The following is a 10,886-nucleotide window of genomic DNA, read 5'->3' as shown; positions in this document are numbered from 1 at the left end:
CCAACTCTTGCGCAGCCTCGCGTGAATCGACACGTTACATAACCGGAAACTCAAGATGAAGCCTACCAACCGTTAACGGCTCTTCCCCTCGTTTGGGAAATCGAGCAGGCGACATGTCGTAGTTCTTTTTTTTTTTTCTCTCCAGCTGCGGATACTGGGTGAACTAAGACTTGCTCGTAAACGAAGGAAGTCCGGACTACAAGCGGCAGGCGCTTAGCCAATCACCCCTTCACTGCAAATGAACTGGAACGGGTAGCGAAATCTCTCCACGCACTGGAGAAATCGCTTTGCTTACTATAAGGCCCTCTTGGGCGCTTTTGTTACTTCCCCTCCTCTCTCTTACTCAGTTAGGGGGCGACAACGGATGGTCCTAATTGAGTTGGGGGCCACTCGGGGAGTTGCTTTAACACGATGACCACATTTCCTCGCTGGTGTCTCAACAAAGTTCCGAGAAGAACTTGTCACATCTGGACCGGACGAACATGACAAGATCCCGAGATTAGATTGGGAGCTTTCGATATGACTTTCTTTTCCTCGCAGCCGATAGAATGGTCTCAAATGGAAGAAAAGAAAGGTATAGTACACCACACGGACGCCCCGTGATATCGCGGAGCCTTTGATTAGGACCCGCCAGCGTCATGTCCGAGCGACAGTTATCGGAGCAATATAACATGCCAAAACGAGCACACGGGCCGTGGATAAGTAATCTATCTTAAGAGGCGTGCAGCCACAATCATCGCGAGCAGTCAGCTTTCAGGCCTCCTGTCTTATTCCCTCGAGTGTTGCCTTCAACTTGCTGCCTACTTTCACTTTCGACCCTGTTTCCGCATCTCTGCCTTCATCACTGGGTACGCAAGCAGTATGAGCAACAGTACAGTCATGCGTAAACAACGGCTCGCAGTCATTTCGTGGAAGATACCCTTGCTTTTCGAGGGGCAGCGTGGCATATGCAGGCGAGTCCGCCCGAAACAACGTTTGGCGCACGCGGACATCAAGGTCATCACTGGAGGCGTTGGGAAAATAAGCCTCAGAATCTTCATCTCAGAGAGGCGAATTGGGATACGCGTCCCTAGGCTGCACATACACGCGTCGAAGGGCAAACGTACAGCAAAACGAGACAGGAAGCCTTCGGCGAGGTTCACCGAATCATCCGCGCCAGCGCGGGAGTCTTGGTCAGCACCCTAGGAACAACACAAGCAGCGCCAGGGAAAATACAGCGAGCGAGATGGATGCAGACCTATACCGCCGCCGGCAGCGGGTGCGGGCAATCGGATACGCCATCCGGGACCGCCGCCGTCGCTTCCTTGTATAGAGTATGTACACCGCACGGACAGACAGGGCCTTTTGCTGGCGGCCCGCTGTACCGCGCCGTTGCTCTCGCCGGAAGCAACACATAGGAGGGGGGAGGCGGCCTCCCATTTTTTTCCCCTGGACACGAGCCGTCTTCCATTAGAGATAGCGATATCTTTTCATTAACAACAAAAGATAAGCGGGAAAAAGGGGGTCGTCGCCGCTCGTTCCTTTCGCCGCGCTTATAGGGCGCCTCGAAAAAAGAGGGAGGCAGTCTAGATTTCTTGCTCGTCAGGCAGTCGGCGGCAGCGCAGTGCAAGCGCGGACGACGAATCGTAAACATGGTTCTCCGGCGGAGCTGCTTCTTGTTCTGTTCACTGCTCGCTGTTTGCTGGACGGAGAGTGCATTAGGAAGTGAGTACATTTGGGCGACATCTAATATGCCCTTCGCATAAATGCGGAGGTTCCGCAGAAATGTTTTTTGTTTCTGTTTGTTTTTCCCTCACTCTATACGGATAGTGAGGTTGTCATAGGATTCTTTCTGTCGGGCGTGTGCTACCACTTTTGGTCTGTTACATTTTTATGTGCTCTCTTACTTTTTTGGGGGGGCCACACACGCCGTTGGTGCTTTTTAGCGTACATATCCTACAAGACAACTTGTCTTGTCTAAGTGCTGCTCGAGAGATGGCACTTTACCGCAGTGCGGCTGCAACAGTCTTAATGCTGATCGCTGTGAAACGAATTTCCTTTGGGCAAAAGGGAATGATGCATGCTGTGCGTAGGAAATTGCGTCTATACGGCGAGGGTTAACGAGCGCGAACGTCCCAAACTGTCACGAAACAGCAGTTGCTATGACGACGCTTTACAGCTGCAACCTGTACCAGCTGATTAATCCTATAGGCTTCGGAAACGCGTATTTCCGAGCTACATATCACGAGAAGGCAGCAACTGCTAACTAACAAATGTTGATGGTGTTGACGCATCATGGCCGTCGCTGCAGCTGATGACGTCGTGAGAGCGCTACATGGTGCGTTATTAGTTTGAATAGAAACGAGAAGCTCTTTTTCAAGTATTCCTTTTCCGATTCTTTTGCCTGTTCACCATCGGTGAGCCCCAAATTTGACATTAGAGGGTTCTGTCATTGCATCCTAGCTTTCAGACCCAGGCCACAGGCAGAAGACCTCAAGTAGCACTAAACAGATGTGCACAGCTCCGAATTCAGTTGAGTTTGCATGTAGTTCTCACATTTTCTTCATTCTTGCAGATCAGGCCCAAGAGAACCTTTGCAATGGACTTTGCCTCGCGGGTTCTCAAGCAACGGAGCTCTGTGAAGTCATCTCCACAACTTCTCGATGCCAGGAGGAAGGTCAGATGTGCTGCCTCAGATTCAGCGTACCCGGCCTGAGAACTGCGCCTGGCGGTCCACTATCCCCCAGAGTTGAAGCAGCGTCGTGGGGTAGCACCGGTCAGCTCGCAGAGAGCGGGCGGCAGTACAGAAACATATACCTCGACATCCTGGGAGTGATCGTGACCGAAGCCCTCAGGGCGGCTGTCGCGTCGGAGTACGAAGCTATCAAGGAAAAAGCCGCGTCGTTCAACGCCACGAGCCAGGCCGATCCAACTCCAGTCCCCGTAACAACTTCTCCTGAGAGCTCACGCTCGTCTTGGGAAGGTCCAAGCCAAAGTTCCACAGCACGTTCGGTTTCAAACAATGACAACCCCGAGTTCCTCACTCCTTACAACATCGACAGTGACGCTAGCACCGAACCTTATGTGCCAGATTCCAGCAATGGCATAAATGCCACGGCTTCTATACCAGCTGAAGGAGGTCTGGCTTCCGGAATCAGCTCCTCTTCGGGAAGCCTTACGGCAGGCTCGGCGAATGAGACCACCCAACACTCCTCGACGACGCCGACCATCGCCAGCACAACGGAGGAGCCAGGCTTGCCGTGTCCGGGGACCTGCGTGCCGAACTTTGTTTACTGGTTCTGCTATAATCCAAAGTCGGAGTACGAGTGCCCTGACAGCACTACTTGCTGCGCGCCAGCCCCGACCACGCCGGCGCCCGTGGTTCCGCCTTGTCCCGGAGCTTGTCTACCCGCTCAACTCACGGGCCTCTGCAAGAGACCTGCCCGCCTCCTCCTCAAGACCACCACGTGCAGTCGAGAAAGCATCTGCTGCACCGACACACCGAGGATTTGGTAGACGGTCCTTCGCGTCACCCTCTAAATGCGGGGAATCGGCATCCGCCGCTGCGGTCCTAATTTATATCTTGCAATACGGGTAAATGTAGCCACAAAACCCGCAAGGAATGTTGTGAGAGATGAGGAATGTTCAGCCGCGGCTGCGCGTAAGCCTGGAGGCCTTATGTCAGTGTCAGGGTTGCGCAGAGTTCACTGAATCTCCTGTCTATTTTTGGAAAGAAAGCTTTCAATAAAAGCCCATTTTTCACATTGCCTGGTTTCGTGCAATAAAAGACATTTGTATCACTTCCTTTTTGTCTCTGCCTCGTAACAATTCCTCTAATGCACATTTGTTACCTGGTGAGAAATGTAAGGTCCGGCATTTGAGTTATATATGATTTTTGCGGAAAAAAATTAAATCTTGAGTTCGAAGTTGAACACTGAGAACGACTTTTGTGTTAAGCGGAGTTAGGGATGAATTATGGGCCCACTTGCTCCGAGGTTTAAAATGTTACCAACCGTTTAGCATCGCCCCGAAGTGACGAGATTATAGTAAACCTAATGTGGCGTAGTACCCGGTGCAAAGAAGGCTGCTCAAAAGTAACTCAACGTTCGCTATATATGCGAGCAGGACAAGACGAGCGAAACCAACATTGTTCAATTTCAAAGAGAATGCTGCGCTTTGTTTCATAATTGTCTTATACATGCCTTCGAGTTGCTCTATTTTTCTTCTTGCAGCACCGTTTGTATATGCGTTTCATTGCAGTAAGCGCCACAGGCATCGCCGTCGTTCATAACTAAAGACAGCCGCATTCATCTGCAGTCCGACGAGAATATCAACTGAGTGGGCAATGAAAATGTCATCTAAGTGTGTTGCTGACCACGCGCATGTCTGGGGATGGGAGCTCTAATATGGTGCACGTGGAATACGACTTGCGCTGCTACTTCTTTGCTTATTTGTGTATGAAAAAAAAGTCCCTATCCCCCTAACTTCCAATTATGGAAGCTCGTCCTCTGTTCCTCGTCCATCGTAGGAAGGAAACGATATAATCAAGGTGGGAACTCTTGTTCGGCGGGCGAAGTGTGAAGAAGCAAGAGTTAACGAACTAACAGCTTCCCACCTTTTCTCCAAATCCAAAATGTGTTTATGTGCACGGGAGTTCGCGTACTAAATGCATGCCATAAGGGACCCTTCATGAAGACCTATGGGGTTTCGGCCTTGTCCTGTCCTGTCCCCAGTCCCTGAAAGTGCGCAGACGAGCTATTCGTATCTACCCCCACCCCCCTAACCCCCCTGCCATCTCCCTCATGGCATTTCCACATGACACAAATTTAAGTCAACAGCCATTATGCTGTCTGCTGATTGACTAGCGCAAGTTTTTGCTTAGGCCGTGCGCACCCACTCTCAATCTCCGCTTCTCTTGCAACGCGAAGACGGCAGCCAGGAACATCAACCCCGCATCAGTGCGACCACAGCACTGCGAACAGACTTCCCTGTTTTCAGTAGCACGGCTTTATATATCCGAAGCAAACCGCAGGAGAAAACGAAGGCTCACTGCTAAAAAAAACAACAGCAAGTAAGCAAAGTTACTGTGGTCCCATAGGGGTACACTGCACATACAGACGGAAAAGGGGAAGAGCGGCAATTATCGATCACAGGGGAGAAGGGAGATGCGTGAGCTTCAAGATCGATGCGCGAGGCCACAAAGACACAATTCCTGTCTGGCCCGAGCCTCTGCCTCCCGTTCTTTCGGCGGCTTGCCTCCGGGGAGTTGCCACCTGGTTACCGCAGTCATCAGCACGAATCAGAGCAAGAGAGAAACAGAAAAAAAAAAGAGAAAGAAAGTGGCGATGCGATGAACGGGAGGGCGTTCGCCGAATCGAGCTTGCAGCTGGCCCCGTTCCCTTATCTCCTCCGCTCGGACCCTTTTCCGCCCCGATAGGCGACGATCTACTGGCAGGCACCGGCGACAGCGTGCTGTCTGCGGCGACAGCTGGTCAGCGGAAGGTCTCCGTGCCACGGGGCAAGCATCGATGTGTCTGTCTATGCTATCCCGCCGCGAAATGATGATGTGCGCTTGGCTTTGATGTAATTAGCCGTGCGTATGCGTTGGTCTGCATTGTGTCACGTTACGGCCTGATCGATCCTTTCTTTTCTAGATTTTTAACTTAGTTGATGCTGCTTTCCTTGATACCCATGGGAAAAGCGGTTTTTCCTTTTTTTATTTTTCTGCCCCGACTGCAAACCGGGAGGGAGGCAACTATTCAAAAGAAAAAATAGGCTGAATTTGCGACGGTGTACACTAAGCGAACACTAATTAAACAGAAAAAAGATTCATCCTAACCGTCGTTTGTAACTCGCCATCCTTGCATAGATTACGCCCACTTTATTTATAGTCTTTCGGTGCATGTGCCCGTTTGTGTGCACTCTGAATCCTTACCCTGTTCTCTTTCTTTCCCCTATTTTCTCCTTTCATCCCTATTCCCTTTTATGTAACAAATAACACTGAGTACGGTTTTGAAGCCTAGGGTTTGACAAAACCCGTCTGGACGGGTATGTTCATGGCGGAAATTCTTCAAGCGCCGACCATTCGTTATAAAAATGACGTTTCGGCCCCACTACGGGGGCCTTGTGAAGTACGGTTTTACCTCTCCGCCTTTCCCACGTCTGCATTTTCACTCCTGGCTACCCTATACGTACCCGTATAGGAAAGTGTCGAGATAAACGCAGTAACGTTGGCGATCACGTCCACGCCGAACTATTCAGTGTTCCACAAAGACACAATTCTTGCGCGGCCAGATTATATAATGTTTTCTTTTTCTTTTCAATTTCCGCAATTTGACAAAAATATCTTCTACTAAGATAGTGTATAGTCCAAAGCCGCTGCCTTAATTTCACGTGTTACTGGCTGGGGTAACTGCAGTCACTGGATAAGTTCCAGTGACTCCAAAGGCAGCCAGCTCAAGATGGTTGTTATCACTAAACACCCGAAAGCCGTGAAGAATTCTTTTCTACACCATAACTGGCTGATCGTTGTCTGCACGTACGATAAGCCCAATGATAAATAATAATGCGTTAAGTTTGTAGCACCGCCCTGGCACAAAAAGATAAAAGTCAAGTGAACTGTCGGCAGCCACTAACTTGGTGATTAATTTCACTGCAGATAGAGGATACCCAATTTGCAGAAAAACTGTGCTCATTTTCCCCTGAACTGATAACCCATTATTATCAGACTTTTCGTAGAAGAATGCGTCCATGATATCTGTCGATACGGTTCCTGCATGTGAAAAGCCTATGTACTCGTATGCCATGGCCTTCTGCCTGAGCCCTGTGCGAGTGTGCAACGCTTCATCCTTATGACTCTCACCTGGAGTAGATAGCCGGTTAGTGTGACATATATTAGCAGGGCAGCATCTCCAATTTTTTTTTATTTCGCCGTACTTCCTTCTCCCTCCTGTGCGCAGTTGCTAGCAGTTCATCAAATGAGCACCCAAAGTGTGGTTTCTGTCATCACAAGTGTGAAAGTTTTAACACTGTAATGTTCAGAGCGTGAAAATGAAGCGGCATTTAAGTTTTCAATCTACGCACCTCGGCGTCTATACGGGGTCATCGGAGTGCCCAAAAAATGCGACTTAAAAAAAAATCACTGCTGATGTCCTAAGTGCGTCAAGCATTGGCAATTCCCCAGCGCCTAAATGCTTTTCGATGTTCTAAAGTGCTCGGTGTTTTCCAGTCGTGTTTAGTGTATACGAGATATTTCATTTTGAGTTACTGTTTTAGTTGTGCGCAAGCCAAAGGCAGAACCTCCCCCCCCCCCCCCCCCCCCCCTCATCTTTGCTTCTTCGAAGACACCGAGGAGGAAGTACAAGGCTTATATAATTTCAGTATAGACATTTGTTAGAAATCCGACATGTGGGGGAGGATGAAAAATCTTGAAAAGCAAATAAAATCGAGATACTACTTTCACCTCCTCCTTTCCGAAACGCTTGCCAGCAGAAAAAAAAAGGAAGTAAAAAAAGAACTAGAGCAAATCTGAGCGGTACGTTCGGACTCTGGGCGCAATCTTTAAATTGCACCGTCTTTTGTTCTTTCTTCCGTGCAAATATACTTCATAATATAAGTATTTCCCAGGCTTTAAATTTCATCTCTTCGTAACCACCATAAACAAATCGACAAAGGGGCTATGAAAGTGGAAGGAAGGAAAGTATCAGTTGCTTAATTATTCGGTGTATGGGTCATGTTCCCTTCGCAAAAAGGAAGAAAACATTGGCCGTGCTCATAATTAGCGGCCACATACGTCAATTATGCACTCATGCACAAGATTGCGGACTATCGCTTAGGGGCTGAAAATACAAGTACGCATGAAATGCTTGAGTAATTACAGCATGCATAAGCATGCGATGTGCTTATATACGCGCTGCAACGCTTGAAGCCTGCATCGTCAAAGTCTTTCTTATCGCCAAGTTCGATCTCTTTTCTTTGTCCTCAACCAGCAGCTTGCGTTCAGCCAGCATCACCATCTCCTTCGTTCCTGCCATTAGTGGAACGAAGTAACCTTTCGCCATTATTGAAACTGTTCAGTCTCTGGACCCTCACAAAAAAATTTTAGACAGTCTATAGGCTGTCCATAGACTTCTATCGATAAAGTCTATGGACTATCTATAGACAAATCCTACAGAATAGTCTATAGGCAATACTAGACTACTCAGACTACTCCTATCATTCCAGTGTCACTGCACTCAAATCACGGGCTAATCTTACTAATCTTGAAAGCGACGCTGCATCTTCAGGCTGTGCCTTTTTCACAAGTTCTACCATACGTCACTCAATGTTTCAGCAATCTTACCAGTTCATCGACAATCAAGCCACACCAGCCATCCTAAAGCCGTCTATCCGCCCCCAGCACAGACCACGGCCTATCTTCGTTCGTTTTTTGTTCAGACCGCTCGGGACTGCAACAAACTGCCTGTCGACGCTGTGAACCACTCCGACCCACATTCCTTCAAGACTGCCATTGAACCACTCTTCACTTGAACATTATGCCCATCCCTCATGTAATACCCCACATCAAGGGGCACTTGAGGTACTAATAGTAAATAAATAAATAAATGCTGTAGATAGTCTATATACAATCGATAGATTTATGGCCATACATTTTAGTAGACTTTTGTCTATAGACAGTCTATAGACTATGAATAGACAAAAAGAAATATCTATAGGAAGGCAATAGAGCCTATAAGAAGTCTGTAGACTCTCTATAGACCATTTTTATAAGGGGAAAGCCGCATGGCAGACCGCCCAGTCTAGCCGCCGCGTTCGGCGAGGCCTCTTTTCCGGGAACGGTGTGCACAGATGCATAGTGTATACGCTGCATGAAATTAGCCTCCCAAAAGGTCGCATCCCACGCCTATGTATATCTACCCGATAAGCACAAGATAGCTCGGGATTCTTGCATAAGCTATCGCTTTTGTAGAGCTGACTTCGCGCGTACCGACCTGTCACCTCCGTACTCTAGACCCTTGCCTGAAGAGTCCCGAAAGGGGAGTGGAAAGAGCTTTCTCCGAAACGCGGCAAGGGTTCTTGACACTTTCCCGAAAGGTCAAGAATCCTTCCCGCCCTCTTCTGTAGCAATGCACGAGTGTGACTGGTTAGTCGCATTTACGAATGCCTATTCAGATAGGGATAATAAGATAGGGATAATTGGAGGTTGGTTTAATTCGGCTGCAGGAGATGAGGAGGACTCTTACATCATCGGCATGGCAGAGAGTCCGGCGTGCGACCACTGAACGTAAGGTGAGACCAATACGCGCATCCTCTGCCTCCTCTTTCGCTTCGCCCTAACACGGCTGGCCCTGATGCAATGCTTTAAGCCAGCTTGCCAGCAGGACATTTGCTGAAGGGTACTTGAACCACGGTTTGCCCGTTCAATGACGCACAGGCATTCGACTGCTGCTGCGGCACCTGGAGTCAGCAGGTTTATGCATCAGGTGCATCTTTCTACGCATCCTCCTGTTGTGTTGTTGCTTTAGTGGCATGACACATACCCAAGACGGGGGCCAGGGTTCAGTGAGTAGAGCGAAAAGAAGGTAAATAGGAGCCAAGCTAATGGTTTAACATTAATTGCCAAGCTAATGATTTAACTTTGGGTAAGAATTCAGAGGAATTAAGGATGAAATTATAAATGTAAAAATTTTTAAACATTAAAAATTAATATAGAGAAAATGAACGGGCGAAAACATTACAGAACTGAATACAAGAAAAATTCCTGAGAGATTTTTCAATGCGGAAATTTTGAACACCATCAGCAAGAGAATCCGCCCGTAGCAATTATGTAATTGTGGAGGTATTCGGAAACTTGATGCAATGCGAAACCTCTGGCGCTAGCACCGAGGAGAGAAGACGCAGAACCGACAAAGTGAGTCCCATTCGAGTAATTGGAATTTCTGGATACGTCCTTCTCTGATGTGCGAACCTCCGGCAATAGAGTAGGAAATGCTGCAATGTTTCCACGTCTCCAAAAGCCGCGCAAAGGTTTGAGGGACTGAGCCCGCATCTGTACAAGTAAAGATTTAAGCGGGGGATTCTTCATCTGTGTTCTATCCTACCTCATTTCTTTCTTTTCATTCGTTTGCTCTCTTTTCTCTTGCATAGCAGTAAATCAGAACTTGTTAACTTCCCTCTTTGCCCGACTCCTCCCCCGCGAGCTTTGAAGGCCATACTTGCAGAAGAGTGGAAAATTTGTACGCAACGACAAGCCTTTCAGTCTTAACAAGCATTTTTTAAATTTAATAAAGAAAGAGAAGACGGCCTTAAGACGTGACTGTCAAAGAATTGACCTGAAAATCGAGAGGCTTCGGAAGTTGGCTTGAATAGAGGCACACGGTATTTTACCGCATAAAACAGCCAGTGAAGGATTGTTTTTCTGGAGAAATTATGCGAGAACTGAGATCAAGCCTGGGCCCATATTCCAACTTTGATCCCTCGAGGGATTAGTCCATGGAAGCGCTCACCGATTGGCTGAAGTAGCGGAAAAGGTAGCGGCGCTCAGTAGCAGACAACAGCAGCGGCGCATTCATACCATCCGTACTCTTTTCCACTGGCAATCTAAAGCTTGGATCTCGTCTTGCTTGCAAAACCACTATTTGAAATAAAACACGACACACTCAAAAATAAAACGGTATCTATTAACAGAGCCATTATCATTATGGTAATAAAATGCCTCAGCAAATGCATTTTTTTTTTACTAGTCGCAAGCAACAATTTTGCGGTCACAGCTTTTGAGCACAAGATACATTACTGAACAGTCTTTGGTTGCAATATTTGCGAAAACCGTTTTCAGCAACAGTGGAAAGATGTAGCCGACTTAGTTGCTATCTGATCATTCTTAAATCCAGATACTTCAGTGCAGTACG

General features: G+C 47.9%; 1 protein-coding gene across 1 annotated transcript; it reads left to right on the top strand.

The window, feature by feature from the left end:
- The first annotated feature begins 2,615 nt into the window (after positions 1-2,615).
- LOC149339561 (uncharacterized) lies at positions 2,616-3,496 on the top strand. The gene has a single exon (XM_089550508.1). The coding sequence runs from the start codon at positions 2,662-2,664 to the stop codon at positions 3,493-3,495; it is 834 nt and encodes a 277-aa protein (XP_089406634.1). The 5' UTR covers positions 2,616-2,661; the 3' UTR covers position 3,496.
- The last annotated feature ends 7,390 nt before the right edge of the window (positions 3,497-10,886 follow it).

The sequence above is a fragment of the Amblyomma mixtum genome, chromosome 6, assembly GCF_055824585.1.
Source record: "Amblyomma mixtum isolate Tamu chromosome 6, ASM5582458v1, whole genome shotgun sequence".
In the NCBI taxonomy this organism is placed as follows: domain Eukaryota; kingdom Metazoa; phylum Arthropoda; class Arachnida; order Ixodida; family Ixodidae; genus Amblyomma; species Amblyomma mixtum.
The sequence above is the reverse complement of the archived record's forward strand: the minus strand, read 5'-3'. Positions and strand labels throughout refer to the sequence as shown.